The sequence below is a fragment of the Theobroma cacao genome, chromosome 9 (assembly GCF_053813885.1).
Source record: "Theobroma cacao isolate CCN51 chromosome 9, ASM5381388v1, whole genome shotgun sequence".
In the NCBI taxonomy this organism is placed as follows: domain Eukaryota; kingdom Viridiplantae; phylum Streptophyta; class Magnoliopsida; order Malvales; family Malvaceae; genus Theobroma; species Theobroma cacao.
Window position 1 is genome coordinate 18,191,067 of NC_142647.1, and position 16,283 is coordinate 18,207,349.

The 16,283-nt window shown below is 32.3% G+C and overlaps 2 protein-coding genes across 3 annotated transcripts; both read left to right on the plus strand.

Annotated features, from left to right (window-relative positions):
• Positions 1–8,777: 8,777 nt before the first annotated feature.
• Positions 8,778–12,029, plus strand: PLA2-ALPHA (Phospholipase A2 family protein). 2 transcript variants are annotated; one of them, XM_018126535.2, is made up of 4 exons: positions 8,778–9,141; positions 9,242–9,284; positions 9,498–9,629; positions 11,678–12,029. In XM_018126535.2, the coding sequence occupies exons 1-4, from the start codon at positions 9,025–9,027 to the stop codon at positions 11,851–11,853; spliced, it is 468 nt and encodes a 155-aa protein (XP_017982024.1). In that variant the 5' UTR covers positions 8,778–9,024; the 3' UTR covers positions 11,854–12,029. The 2 variants fall into 2 exon arrangements, with proteins under 2 accessions (XP_017982024.1, XP_007014477.1); XM_007014415.3 differs by having other exon boundaries at positions 8,785–9,141; positions 9,498–9,623.
• Positions 12,030–15,420: 3,391 nt separating this feature from the next.
• LOC108663251 (uncharacterized) lies at positions 15,421–15,996 on the plus strand. The gene has a single exon (XM_018126840.2). It carries the CDS (start codon positions 15,421–15,423, stop codon positions 15,994–15,996), a length of 576 nt encoding a protein of 191 aa, XP_017982329.2.
• The last annotated feature ends 287 nt before the right edge of the window (positions 15,997–16,283 follow it).

A 16,283-nucleotide genomic window follows, 5' to 3' on the forward strand; every position in this document is an offset into this window, starting at 1 on the left:
AACGTGAGTACAATACTCAGTGAGTGAACAAGATGGGAACAAGCATACCATAAGGAATGTTTATCGAAATCATGATGCATTCATTTTCTCAAAACCATGCAATTGTTTTAGCTCCTTTAAACCCCTCATGTAAACCCCACATGAGTAATCACTTTACAAAAATCCATGCTCAACTATGGTACCAAAGAAATGGGAAATATGACAAAAACTCACAAGTTAGCAAAATGGACAGAAAGTTTCTCGCTGCAGCGAACTTCATTCTCGTTGCAGCGAGAACCAGAACATCAAGGAAAAAGTCTCATTTTTCCCTTAAAACAAGTCATCCTGCTAAAATAACAATAGCAACATGTAACACATGTAAACTTCCAAATTTCAACAAAACAAATGCTTACATATTTGCATTTACAACCATATACCCATCATCAACATGCACACCATCCCATCATCATCATCATCATGCACATCATCCCATCATCATCATCTCATATGCAACGGCTTATGCTATTGTCACTAGGGGGTGGGAGATCACGAAGCATCCCCCTCTTCACTCGGCAAGAGGTGCACTTCACTCCGGATCACGAAGCAACGGAGTAGTCCCTTCCCTCCTCTTCCAACTTCCCCCCCCCCTTTCACTCGGCAAGAGGTGCACTTCACTCCGGATCACGAAGCAACGGAGTAGTCCCTTCCCTCCTCTTCCAAGCTCTTGGGTGGAGAGTCATACTTCGCCACAGATCGTACCTATCAAAGCACTCATAAGGTGGAAGATCACGAAGCATCCAGCCCTATAAGCTACGGAGGCAACAACGGCTTATGTGCACTCCCACTCACACATAGCGGGGTCAGCAACGGCTTATGTGCACTCCTACTCGCACATAGCCGGGTTCAAATCAACATGTAAAGAAGCATCCAATGCATATCATGCATTTTATCATATTGTGATAACACATAAACCATTGTATAGCACATTTTCACAATATAAAATCATTTTACTAAAAGCTTGTTCCCAAGGTACATTTTCTAAGACAAGTTAGATAGAATCTTTCATATTCCCCAAAACAAGTTTGAAATGAAAGTCCACTCACCGGTATTAGGAGTAGAAATACTCCTATTTTCAGTCCGCGGGTACAGTCCTTTACCCATATCCAATGGCTCACCACCTAGCCATAATCCATGACACATATTCCAATTAAATTGTGTCTAATAGTCATAAGTTATTTCAGGCTTGATATATATATGATATGAAATGAAAAATGCACGGGTAGCCATCTAGACCCGGTAGTGACCTAAGTCGATTTATCATCCGATCAATTGGCCAATGCGTCCAATTTCACTCCAAATTAATCCATTTCTCCTCTAATACCTTAATTTACCACATACCATTTAAATAGAGCCAAATTCAGCATTAGAACCCTCACAGTTCCTTATAGAAAAATTCGGTCATTTGGTGCACTAGCACTGAAAATTTTTCTACATAACCGTTTCACCTTAATTCATCATTTTCCAAGCCATTTTCCTTGAAATAAAAACAATCCCCCATTGATATTCAGCCCTCATGGTTCGACCAACAAGGAACCCTAGAGAAATTGAATATTTCTTTTGTGTTTTTGTTCATAACCATGCTTAACTATCCCTAAACACTAACATAGTCTGAAATCAAATTATTCCAACAACAATTCCTCTTTCATACCCATTTTTCAGAATTGAATTCATCATGATAACTCAATATTCAACCATGGAAATCAAGAACAAAAGCATGGGTAAGCTAGGTATCAAGGAGAATTAAAGAAATTTGAACTTACCTAGCTTGTTTCCTTGAATTCCAACACTTTCTCTTTGATTTTTTCCCACCTAGGACTTGTTCTTCCTTGGTTTCTCTTCTCTTCTGGTTTGGCTGATCACTATGGGAGAAATGGGCTGATTTTTATGCCTTTTATAAAGAAAAAAATGAATGCATGAGATTTTGACACATGTCACCATTCCATTGGTCCATGTGTCATACTTAGCCATTAAGCAATCTCTCTCCACCACACATTTCTCATGTTTATCCATTTACAGGATGAATAAAATCCCTTGGCCTTGACAAGTGCTGGGGCAAAAAATTTACCGATTTGCCCCCGGAGCGAAAAAATTACGATTTTGCTCCTATTCTCCGAAATGTACCGGAATCAAATTATTTCTACTTTTCAACCTCAAATAACACTAACATTGATCAATATTAACCAAATGGGGAAAAAAACTCGTTTTATAAAAATTCTCGTTTAGTCCTCTAGTGGTAAAATTATCATTTTGCCCTTGTGCTCCAAAAATACCAGGAATCATAATTTTTTTTCACTGCTAAACATCATTTTATACTCCAATAATCATAATTATATTTCATATAATTACTCTTGGTCAAATGTGATCAAATCTTGGCTAAAAATCTCCATTTAATCATGAAATGGTAAAATGATCGTTTTGTCCCTAATCGGTCAATTTTCCTGATGGACTCCAAACTGGACCTTGAACTTCGAATCACTATTTTAAGCCATTCTGTGAGTTTTCAAAATTTTTAATTTCCTCTTAGAATTTCTATTTGAACTAGTTCAAGGCTCGATTTAACTTAGTTGTACCACTCGGTACAATACCGTCTTTTAATCGAGCTTGACAGGGTCTCACATATATATTTTTCTCTTAGACTTTTAATGGTTCAAAAATCACCTCATTCGGAATTTTGCGAAGAGAGTTATGGTTAAAATACCGAGATATGTCTAGTGAAAGTCTACATCTCATAATTTCTCTCCTTTTTCCATTAGAAGTCCTTTGTCAATAAACACCTACAAAAGCAAAAATAAATCAATAACAACTTATCTTAGGCACATAACCATCAATTTAAACACAAGATTAACTCAGATTAGATTGACTCACCTAATTAACTAACTTAAAATAATTAAATAAAATCTAATTAATCTCTATTCATTACTATAAGAACTTAGCTAAATTACTATCAAAATTAAGTTCAAATAACTCTATATTATAGAGTTATCAAATGGCCCTTGGTACATACTTTCAAAAGCTCATTAACTCTTTAGGGAGATAACCCCTAAGGGAAGAAGTGTCCCTATCTCATGCATTATGATGGTCCTTGGTGGCATAGGTGTAAAAGCTCGTTAGCTTTTTATAGGGGTGAGTATTCATCAGATTATTGGGCTGTCTCATTAGTTACGGTATATTTGTGGTTAACCATCTAGGGTTGCCCCTATGGCCACTGATAGAGCATTTGTATTATCGATCCCTTCGCACTTATTTCAATATTAATAAAATATTTTCCCTTTATGTGAAACCAGTAGTTGCGTATATGACATTCACTATGTCCTATGATTTTGCTATTACATTTTATAAACTAACTCGTCGCTATAATATATGTTTACTTAAATACAATTGAGTTATTTATTATCTTGTGTGGAAGCATCCACCCAAGTGCCGCATAGGTTATTGCATATTTGAGCTAAGAAGCATAATCCACGACACCAGCACTCATTCAACCCAAATCTTCTCTTCTAACTTTGTTTTATGCATTCGCTGCCTTAGCACTTTGTTCCTATCTAAAAGCACGATCTCACCAGTACCTTGTCTAGGGACATCCTACTCTGTCCTCGTGCTTTTTGATCATCTGCTATCTGGTATATTAAAAACCTTTTAAGTTTGCCACTCTTTCTCTCTTTCTCCGTTATTCTCGTCCCATTACTACAATGCCACTTTGCCTCGCTATTTTACAAAAAAAAAATCTTCCACAATCTGTCACAAAATACTTACGAAGACATTTTGTTGATAGATTATGCTATTACTTTTAATATAAGTATAGGCGTTTAGCTAAACAAATTCCAAGGCAAAGGCATGTTTTACTTTCGGGTCTATTCTAGATTGAGGCTCATTTTCATAGTTTCATTCATATTTTGGAAGGGAATGATCATTCTGCTCAAAAGGTTTATTGCATGTTTGACCAAAATGGCTCTTCTTCTTTTCACCTGGTATTAACCATTCCTTACCTTAAGGAATAGAAATACCATTTTATGGATCATTTTATCCCTAAAAATTTTATGAATTCCCAACTTCGTTCCCAAGGTAGGAGAGAGAATATAGTTAAGGACCAGATTCTGACCAAACATCTATCGTCAAAAAATTACAAATTATATCAATAAAAAGCTATGGTTTTCGAAGGTGATGGAATGATCTTTTGATGGCCAAATCCGACTGAGAAAGATCAGTAAAGGGCGCCAAACCGTTAGATCTAGCTGCTGGTAGCCGTTGAATGGTGCGTTGTGGGCTAGGTTTGGCCATGTAAAATACCATAACGGCATGCTAAGCAGACAATTAGGGAGTTGGAATTGCCGAAAGGACTTTTCGATGACGTTATTTGACCATGCCAGCACTTGAGGTCCAAGTCTAAGCGACCTAATCATCTGGTCATTGCAAGGCTATTACGGTGTGTTGGTGGTTTGATTAGCTCACTAGCAACACTTAGGTGCTCGATCAGAGACCAGATTTCGTCGCTGGCCAGTTGCGAAGGAAGAAAGAAAAGAAGGAAAGAGAAAAAGAAAAAGAAAAAATTGGAGAGGAAAAGGAAAAATTAAAATGAAAATAATAATAATAAAATACTAATAAAAATTTTAATTATAGTGAAAATATTTTTTATAATAAATTTTGATTATTTATATAAAAGGGAAAATCAATCTTTTATATTCATTCCAATCATATTTTTTGAACTAGTAAAACATATTAATAGTATTCTTAATATATTTCATTCCAATAAATCAAACCTTATAATATATAGTTATTTTATTTTATTCTTCCACTTTTCTATTCCTATAGAATAGACATTTCATTCTTCATTTATTTCATTCAGTGAACTAAACATACTAACACTTTTACAAACATATTAGCACTATGAAATCAAAAAGACCCAAAACATAAAAGGCCATCGCTTCAACTGGACTAGCATGACGAGGAAAAATTTACAAAAAATGAAAAAAGAAGTGAATACTTTTAAAGAAATAGTTGTAAGACTTTTTTTTTAAAAAAATGGAATTCAACGTTTTAATTAAAAAAATCTTTCACGTAATTTAATCAAATGTACATTCATGATATAATTTTAAACAAATTAAAATGATTATAGAATATGCCTGATTTTATATCGGACTAAAGTAACATGTCTTCATACATTATATAATGGACTCGCTTTTGTTTAATCTCAGTGGGCGTAGAGTTGATGTCAATGGTATTCCTTGGGCTAGTTGTCGTGCTGGGAGTTACATGGTGATTTTTTGGAAATGGTGAAACACCTTCATTGTTTAAGGTAAGACTGTTAGCACAAAAAAGTCGTCTTGTTAATTTGATTCGTAACTTGCCATCCGTTGTTCATCATTCTTGTTTAAAAACCCTTGAGTGTGTGAGTTCCAAATTGAAGAAAGGAAATAGTTATTGGTTGGTCCAATCGTCCTTCAGGATGGTGGCTTTCTTTGAATTCGGATGGCACTTATCATCAATCTATAGAACTCACGACAGTAGGTAAAGTTCTTCAAAACTCTGCAGATAAATGGAAGGGTGGTTTTTCACTTCATCTTTGGAAGTGTACGACATAGTCTGTGAAACTTTGGGGAATGTATCGGGGATTATGTCTAGCTTGGGACTCGAGCCATCGAATAATCGACCTTCAAATTTACAGCAAGCTTGTTGTTGTGTAGGCAATTACTTCCTCGCCAGTTCATCGATGTTTAGCTTTGACTTAGTTCAAGCTATTTAGATTCTTATACGTTGTCGTTGGGAAGTCCATATTTGTCGTGTCTTTAGGGAGGAAAATGATGATTGTCCTTTGACCAGGGCTTGCGACTTGTTGATGAATGATGTGATGGGGGTGTGTTTCCCTATTGATGTGAAAATTGTCAGATGAAAAGAGTGATTACATATAGATAAAATTGATTGGAATGCCGGCCTCTCCGTACTTGGCCCGGTGCTACACCCAAGACCACTTGTGAGAGCTATGAAGGGGTTGGGTTCGAACCAAGGCAACGTCCCCCATCCCCAATGTTCCTCCTGTACAAAAATCTGCAATTGATATATGTTTAATATATTTAGGATTTAATCTAAAACAAATTGAAAAGAAAACGCAGATAATCTCACAAAATTATATCATATAAAAGCTGTCTCATATAATCCATTATCTATCTCAATAATAAGTGATTTCAAATTTAAATATTACCACTTTATCCTTAATCTTGAATGTGCTTGTATTTTTGTGGAGCACAACATTTCGGGTTTTGACCTAAAAATTAAATAATTTATCAACTATATGTACCTAAAAAATTTTTACAAAATCTCTCTCGAGTTGATTTAGGTAAAATTAAAAAGATATAGTACTTGAAAATGCTTTTAAACTATTTAAAAAAATTTAAATAAATTTTTATTCTTCTACTGCATTTAATTAAACTTATTATATTTTTATTCTGAGTCACATAAGCGCTTATGACTACTAATTGTCATTAGATAAAATTTTACTTATCATTTTTATTCTCACGTAACGTTGATGTGACATTGATATAAAAAGTAAAAAATGACACATGATCATATTATCATGTTTCATTATCATATCACACTATCATCCATTATAATATATTAATATACCACATCAGCATCACATGACATAAAATGACAAGATGTATTTTGATTAAAATAACAATTAGGTATAATGACTTATTTGACTTAAAATAAAAATATAAAAACTTAATTGAATGCAATAAAAGAATAAAATTTATTTAAATTTTTTTAATAATTTAAAATTTTTTTAGATATTATGCCATTTAAAAATTTATTTAAAAGGAGGCATTTTACAAAGGACACCAAGTTTTTATTTTTAATAGATGGTGTTGAGGTGTCACTATGTTTGTCGGTGGCTTAGAATCTTGCATTGTGGTGTGTGTGTGATTGCTTGTTAGTAAGTGCCTTTGTCCTGTTTTTCAAGTCGAACAAAACTAGGTGCCGAACACAGTTTGTGTTTCGTCGACTGCGTTGCTGACTTCCACCGAAGACTTGCAAATTTTATGTGTTGTTCTTGAATTTTCTTGCATAAGGTTGTCTTATATGCATATACAATAGTATATGAGTGGATTGGCTTTCATTAAAAAATTTTCTTGCTATGATAAATATTTTTTATTATGAATATTAATAATCTTAATCTAATTTTTAAATAAGAATTCTAATAGAATCAAATTCTAATTACATTGGCTTTCATTAAAAATTATCTTTCTTAATAATTGAATTCTTTTTAATGCTGAAAATTCTCGCAAGACCTACCTACCCTATAATCATTTTATTAATAATTAATAAAAAATAAGTACAGTAGAGAGGGGAATCGAAACCTTACCTCTAGAATTACATGAGTCAAAAGAAAAAGAATTCCTAATACAGAGATTACAATCTTTGCTATGATTTCTGTTGCAAATGATGAGTAATTTACCTATTTACTAAGGTCTACCGTAATTTTTGAAAAAAAAAAATTACAATAAATAGCAATGATAATAAACAAGAGTACTACTCCTTTATATTTATTTAAATCTAACATATGGTAAGCCAAGTTTATCTAATCTCAAGATACATCGTAAGATCCTAAAAGCCTCAGCGAAAACATGAAAATTCTTATAATTATGCCCAAGGTTGGCTAAAAGATTTGCCTCTTGATTAACCTCCCGGGGATATGGGATATTCGATAAGAGAATTGCGTAAGTGGCTTGTTAATAGAGGCCAATACATATATGCTATCATGTGATCCATGATGACCCTTTTTCAGCATTTGAATTACTACCATAACATCCATCTCAATCCAAACCCTCGAAATACCATAATCTCGGCATAAAATAAGTCCTCTATGTAAGGCTAATAATTCCGGTAGAATGAAATTATTAGCCTTACATAAAAGGACTTATTTTATGCCGAGATTATGGTATTTCAATTAATAATTGAATAATTTATGGATTAATATTACAAAATTTCAATTACTTTAGAAATACTTGTATTTATATTAGATTGTTATTTTAAAATAAATTAGAAAAAAGTACGCACGTGTAACACATATATCAACAAATTCTAGTACTATTATAAGTCTAATTAGACCACCGTATTCATTAAGGAAAGCGAAAAGAATGTATGTTCTAATTAGTTATTCCTTTTGCCACTTTGTTTTTACCATTTAATTTAATTTCTTCAATATTTGTCAAAATATTTTTTCCACCACTTCAAATAAATTATATGATATAGAAAATCATGCAAAATTTACATCGAATCATAAATCATATTTATTCACAAAAAAGAACTTATAAATTTGAATTCATCATTTAAAATCAAATAAGTTTAGCTGTTCTAAAATGCATTTTTATTCTTTGAAATGAAAAATAATTATGAAAATAAATGAGTAATTTAAAAAAATGACATATGAGATTTTTTTTATAAAATTATATTTTCAATCACAATTAAATAAAAATAAAAAATGTTAATAAATAAATCATCAGGAAATTAAAATGGAGTGATTAGAATTAAGGGATTTTTGTATTGGTGACATGGCATCGGAGTGGCCTTGGGTTTGATGGCCTGATGTGCAATAATTGGAAATGTCGAGTTTAGGAGTGCCGACTTGAAAGATGGTCCAAGTTCACAAATAAATGAGTTGGGTGAAAGGGCTTTTTCTTGGAGATGGACCCCAGAACCACCTCTCATATTGTTGGATTTCTTTATTCTGAATTCTAGTAGCCGATAGGGGGAGCGGGTGTGGGTGATGATCTGAGAATAAGTCGAAGCAACACTCCAAAAAGGGATCACGAGCCATTACAAGACAATCCCAGATACGTCTCTCTTTCATCCTCATATTGCCTTTGCACGTCTTTTATAATATATATCTACTGCTCTATGCTTTAACCCTCCCTCTTTCTCTCTAAATCTGAGCGTTTCAAGCAAAACCAAGCTTCAGATTCCAGTGCTTTTGCTTCCCAAGTTCCAACGATGATCACGCATCAGTTTCTCTTGTTCTCCTTTTCGGTCATTGCCTTCACTCTCTCCTCTGTTCCCGTCGAAGCCCTTAATGTTGGTGTCCAAGCAGCGGATTCTGCCATCACCGTGGTCAGTTGTTCAGCTTCCTTATCTTCCTTTCTTTTGGGATATAAACATAATTACAGTTCTTACCTTTTCTGTCTTACTTTGGCTCCGACATTGTTTCCAGAGTAAAGAATGCAGCAGAAAATGTGAGTCAGAGTTCTGTTCAGGTATGCTCTTTTGTTTCCTCAATTTTCACTATGTAAATCTTGCCAGTCTCTTATCATTATTCAAATCTAAAACCTTTAAATTGGAGTGTTAAATTTTAAATCGTTCACACGTTTCTTTGAGACATTAAACACAGTTGTCTGTAGTCAAAAAGATTCAATCTGTTGGGCTGTTGGATTAAGCTTGAGATTATTTTATTGGTGGAAAAACAACAGTGCCTCCATTTTTGAGATATGGGAAGTATTGCGGGCTATTATACAGTGGGTGCCCCGGGGAGAAACCTTGTGATGGACTTGATGCTTGCTGTATGAAGCACGACGCTTGCGTTCAAGCTAAGAACAGTAAGGGTGATTTTTTTTTGTTCCTTTCTTTAATTATAAGAATCTGGCCTCTATGTTGAATCACTCCAAATATTTTGGTAAAGGACAGTCTTAAATCTTGTACCTTGAGCATAACAATTTTTAAATCATAAGTAAAAGATATGATGGTCATGAACTTAGGATTTTCTTTTATTTAATAGATATCTTTATGAGCTGGTGACAAATGATAGTTTATCTAACTCTTCATTGACATGAGACCTTTCAGGAGAGATATTGAAGTCGAGTTAGGTCCAAATCAAAACACCCTCTCTTTTATAAATGAAAGAGTTACAACAAGAATGTTATAAAATTGGATGAAATAGAATGGATATCAAATCAGTAAGAGATAAATGAATCTTGAATTTATAAGTAAAATTTTCTTTCACTCCATAAGCATATCCTTTTTGAGTTAGAAGTATGTATCCGAACATACCCATATTGTGCCCCTAAAAAAAATTGTCAGAATCTTATTGTTTGAAATTTGAACCAGATCCCATCACTTTGTAACACAAACATAGTTCTTAAAAGAGAAATTAAAATGATTGAAAATTTTACTCTCTGACTGGTAACAAGTTAATGTTAATAAGATAATTATTACTTTAGTGGTGGGATAGTCATAAGCTTGGATAAAAACATTTATTCTTCTTAAAAATACTTTTAAATTTGGATTGTACATCATTCAAGGAAAATAAATTAATTCAATTTTTATATAGTTTGGATTCAAATTATCACAAATATCGAGTCATTTCCAATCACAAATTATTTTTAAGTTAGATTAAATCAAGTATCAAGTCACTTCCTTTTTTAAAATTATTTTGAGATTAGATTATCTCTATTTAAGTTAATTCGGATTTAGATTATGCTATTTTACTATATTCTTGAATTATATTTGGGTTTGGTTTGGGACAGGTTGAATTGGATTCTTCGGGTTGGGTTAGATTTTACCAGCTCTAAGTACCAATTTTATAATTGGGTAGTATCATACAGTACCGGTCAACCCCATATAATATGTGGTAATGTGAATGTTAATTCCACCCGTAACATGACCAAACGTCTAATTTTGAATTGGCCAAGAGACTAAATGACTTAAAAGTAAAAACTGCACCTAGCTCCAAGTTATATTCAACTTTTTGTTATCGAAACTAAAAATAACCTTTTTTTTAATTCTCCTTTATTGTACAGAAAAATGCCTGAACCTAAATGATATATAGCCGGGATAAGTAGAACTTGAAGTGGTTTAGGCACGAAAGTGTTAAGCCAAAACACCCACATAACCAAAAATGACTCGAACATAGTATAACTCTCATAATAATCATATTATAAAAGTGGTGTAAAGCCTACTTTGCCTAAACCACAACCAAGCCCAACTTCTTCTTATAATTTCGAGAGTATAGATTCGAATCTTGGTATACACGTTACGTGAAATGATATGTGATAATTGTATAATGACATAATGTTCAAATAAGTTTTTAAACTATTCAAGAATATTCAAATAAGTCCTTATTCTTTTATTACATTCAATCAAGTCTCCGTATTTTTATTTTGAGTTAAATAAGCTCTTATTATTATTAATTATTGATTAATTGTCATTAATAAAAATATGACTTGTCATTTTATATCTACATAGCATTAATATAATATTGATGTAGAGGGTGAAAAATGTCATATGATCATATTATTATATTAAATTAGTATATCATATCATTATCAATTATAATACGTTAGTATACGACATTATAATTAATTATGATATTTTAACATACCACGTCAACATCAAATATAAAATAACATATGATATTTTGACCAAGTTAATCATTAATTATAAGGGTTTATTTGACTCAAAATAAAAAGTATAAGAATTTATTTAACTCAAAATAAAAGTATAAGAGCTTGATTGAAATGATTTATTTAAATTTTTTAAATAATTTAAGAGTTTTTTTGCATATTATGAAACTTTTCTAAAATTAGGATAAATTTCCAAGTATTATTAGATATTGATTTCTGCAACTAAAACTGCTGGAACTCGTGTGGAGCAGATGACTATCTGAGTCAAGAGTGCAGCCAAAACTTCATAAACTGCATGACCAACTTTCAGAAATCTGGTGGACGGACTTTTAAGGGAAACAAATGCCAAGTTGATGAGGTGATTGATGTAATCACTGTAGTGATGGATGCTGCTTTACTTGCTGGAAGGGTTCTTCATAAGCCGTAGCTCGGAGCCTGCCACCCCATGCAAAGGAAGAACAAATATGAAATTAACTCAAATGTTGTATTTCTGATTCTTTTGCTTTGCAGCTATACATTAAATTTCTATGTTTCATTTAGAAGATTTGTGTGATGCGCTTTGCGAATGGCGAAGACGTTTCAATTTGTTATTCTCCGCTCCAATCATTTGTCATCAAATCATGTGATTTTTTGTCACGTGTGATATACGCTGTATTCACTTGTCAATTTAACCCTTAATTATAAGGAATCAAAAACGTTTGACCCTTAATTATTACAATTAAAACGTTTAACCCTTAATTGAAAAAGTATCCAAACACTTAGCTCCAATTTGAACATTTAGCCAAAATTTTAATTTATATTAAATTTAGCGAAAATGTGATTTCAACATTGAGATCATCAATATTAACTTTATTGTAAGATTATAAAATACCAACTTTAGATTCATTAAGTTTGTTGGCTCTGTAAGTTTTTTATGATAATAAAATATTTTCACTCATTAATATCTAACTATACTACTTGAGTGTGCATGCTGAAAATGTGTGTCAATAATAAATTAATCAATGAAAAACAAATATCAGAACTCATAAAAATAAGGAGTTACAAATGAGCCATAAACAAAAGCCTTTTAGTTGGCTAACAAAGGGAGTTAATCAGTTAAAATTCAAAAGTAAAGTTGGTTGGTTCAAAGACAATAAGCTCTTAATCGGTTGAAGCCTTACTTAATCAATTAAGAGAGTAAAGCAGATTGCGAAACAGAGAATACTTAGTCGACTAAAAAGTATTGTTAGCCAGCTAAGAGCTCACTGTCAAAGATTTTGATTACAAGATAGAAAAGACTTAATCGACTAAGAAGCATGGTTAGTCAACTAAGAGCACATTATTTGAAAATTTGAATTTGAATGCTTGAAGACAAACTAACGGCTAGAATTGACTCAAAACTGTTTCCAATGGTCTGAAACTGTCAACATCCATCAAAGTCGGTTTTTCAAGTATAAAAGACACCCTTAACAGCTAAGAAGAATATTATATGCTTCCAAGATCAAAAAAAGCTCAAAAATAGCTAAAACTCTCTCAATCCTTCTTGCACTTCAATCCAATCTTTGTAATAGGGTTTAACACTTCATCTTGTACCATTCAAATCAGGTTAGTGATCATAAGTACTTCTTGGTTACTTAGAGTGTGCGAGTCACTTTAAGGAGATTAATCAAGCTTGGGTTATCTTAATTGGTTTTATAGGTTCTAACTCAGCCTAGGAAAAGGCTAGATTTGGGTTTTGCTTGATCTCGGGAAAAACCATTGTTAAAGGTTGTGGTTGAGCATGTGAAAAGCCATTGTAAAAGCTTGGTGGAAGCTTGGGAATTCCACTGATAATAGTGATTTGGCTTGAAAATCCTTGATTGAAGATCAAGGTAGTGGATGTAAGTCAAAAAGACCGAAACACTATAAATCTTTGTGCATTGTCTACCTATTTTATTTTTCATTTCATTCTTCTTCAAATCATTATTTCATCTGGCATTTAACTTCTCATCATTGACCTTTAATTAGCCACCAATTAGAAGTCGGGTTTAGTGACATTCACACAGTGCCATTCACCCCTCCTCTAGCACACTTTTTTGAGACCAACAAAGTTAAATACCAACCATTGATTTTATTTTTATTATTTAATCTGTACATTTAAGTTAACAAGCTACTTTTTAACTAAAATTAAGTTAAAATTTGTTTTAAATTAAAAATGGTAGAGCCCAATAGAGGGAGGATTCTCCATTCTATTCTTCTTTAGTTTTTTTAAATAATTACAAAATATTGTATCCTCAACTTGGATAACAAAAATTCTATCACAAAAAATATAATTTCAATTAATTGAATAAAATTTTTAATTTTAAAAGATATTTTTTAAATTTTAATGTAAACATGAAAATAAAAATAAAAATTCATAATATTTGACATGAAATATGCACAAAAAATGTAATTAATTTAAAATAATTATAATGATTTTAAATGTAATAAAAGGTAACAATAAGAATAAATTTATTGTATAGTTTGATTTACATAAGTAAGATGTATAGTAAAATAAAAATTAAATTTCTTAAAAGTTTAATGTAAATGTATAAGAATAAAGATGAAACGTCATATAATTTATTGTAAAATAGAAAAATATATTATTTAGTTTTTTAGAATTAATTTCTATCTCTTAAACTAGTTACTAAAAATTCTTACACAAAAATATAATTTCATGCAATTAAATAAAATGTTAATGTTAAAAGAATTAACATTTTTTAATCCTAATATAAACATGTGATAATAAGGATAAAAATATGTAACATTTGACATAAAATCGATAAAAAATTGCCTTAAATAAGTTAAAATGTTATTATAATGATTTTAGATGTAATGGAAGGTAACAATAAGTATAACATGATTGCAACTTATGGTAAATAAGTAATAGAAATCATAAGTTGAAATTAACCTTTATAAAATCTTAACATAAATGTGTAAGAATAAAGGTTAAAAAAACATATTGTTTATCGTATAATAGAAAAACTGTTATGGAATATGGACATATCCCACCACATTAGACCAATACAAATTAGCGTAAATTTGATAAATGATAAATGTATTATCCACATTCTAGATATTTCAAGATTCATCTACATGTGGAAATTATTTAGATGATAATGTGGTATTTATCAAGAAAATAATGTAATTTAGAGATATATCTTATTAAGAGATTGTGATAGCCAAAGATTTGTTAAGAGCTTCAACTATGAATAGGGGGACACCTCACCTTTATTTATAAAATAGTTATTTTCATTCCAAACATTGCTTTAATAATACATAAAGAACATCCTCTCATTATCTCTATTTTCTTCCTGTTTCTATTATTTTTTTTACAACACGTTATCAACACAATCACCAAAGGTATAGGTAATTTTCTTGGTTCTTCATCAACCAATTAGATTTTGATTATGTATACCGTCTAGTATGCTTGAAGTCGACAACGAACCTAGAGCATCTTTTCGACCCTTTAGGCAACTGTGGGCCTCTAGGAACCCCTGTAGTTATTGTGATTAATTTACAAGTCCATTTTTTAGTACATAGAATTATGGAAAATATCAAAACGCCCAAGTTCCACATCTTGGAATTAAATGGAAGCAACTATCTGTCCTAGTGCCTTGATGTAAAGATGCATCTCTAAGGGCAAAGTCTTGCTAATGCAATTATTATAGACAGGAAAAGAACTGACAAAGATAAGGCAAATACATTGATCTTCATTTGCCGCCATTTGCATGAAATCTTGAAGACTCAATATTTATTCATCCGAGACCTTAAGATCATATGGACGAGATTGAGAGAGAGGTATGATCGTACCAAGACAGTTATCCTCCCTCAAGCACAGTATGACTGGTAGCATCTCAAGTTACAAGACTTCAAATCAGTGTCTGACTACAACTTTACCTTATTTGATATTGTTTCTCGGTTGGAGTTATGTGGTGTTATGCTCACTAAATCAAAGCTATTAGAGAAAACTTTTTCCACCTTCCATGCTTTGAATATGGTATCGCAACAGCAATACCGGCAACATCAATTTAAGACGTACTTGGAGTTGATTTTTATCCTCCTGATTGTAAAGCAAACTAATGAATTACTGCTTAAGAACCATGATCTTAGACCTACTGGCTCGAAAGCATTGCTTGAAGCAAATGCTAACTCTAGTAAGAGTATAGGTCGATTTAAGGACCGTGAACACGAGCAAGGGCATAACCTATGTAGGGGTGGCAGAAGACTTAACCGCCCTAGACAATCCAACCTTGGCCCGAATCATGGCAAGGGCAAGAAGCCCGTGAAGAAGCATAATGAAAGTATTTGCCATCGTTGTGGCATGGTTGGACACTGGTCGCATACCTGTCGTACGCCAAAGCACGTTGCTGATTTATACCAAGCACCCTTGAAGGATAAGGGCAAACGTGTTGAGACTCACGCCATTGAGAATTCTACTACTATGACCAACGTCGAAGCTAACAATGCCTCTATTAAGATGACTCCACTTGCTCATGTAGAAGCAAGAACATCCTTGGAAGTCTCTGATTTCTTCGAGGACCCTGATAGCCAAGATAAGGTATTAGAATGATGGAAGACAACCAAGACTTAGGATTTAAGGATTTTAATGTTTTTCTCATTTTTTTTCTTTTTCTAAATGTATTAGTCTTGGTTGATTGTTCCCAAGGAAGAACAATATGGTCATTTAATAAATTATTATTAAATTGATTCCATATTTATTATTTGAAAAATTTCAATCCCATGACTAATTTGCAAATTTTTTTGATACTTGACACTTGAAGTTGTCAAAACAAATGCAACTGGGAACCATTGAGAAAAAGAAAGATGTCTGTTTGCTTGATAATGCAACGACACATA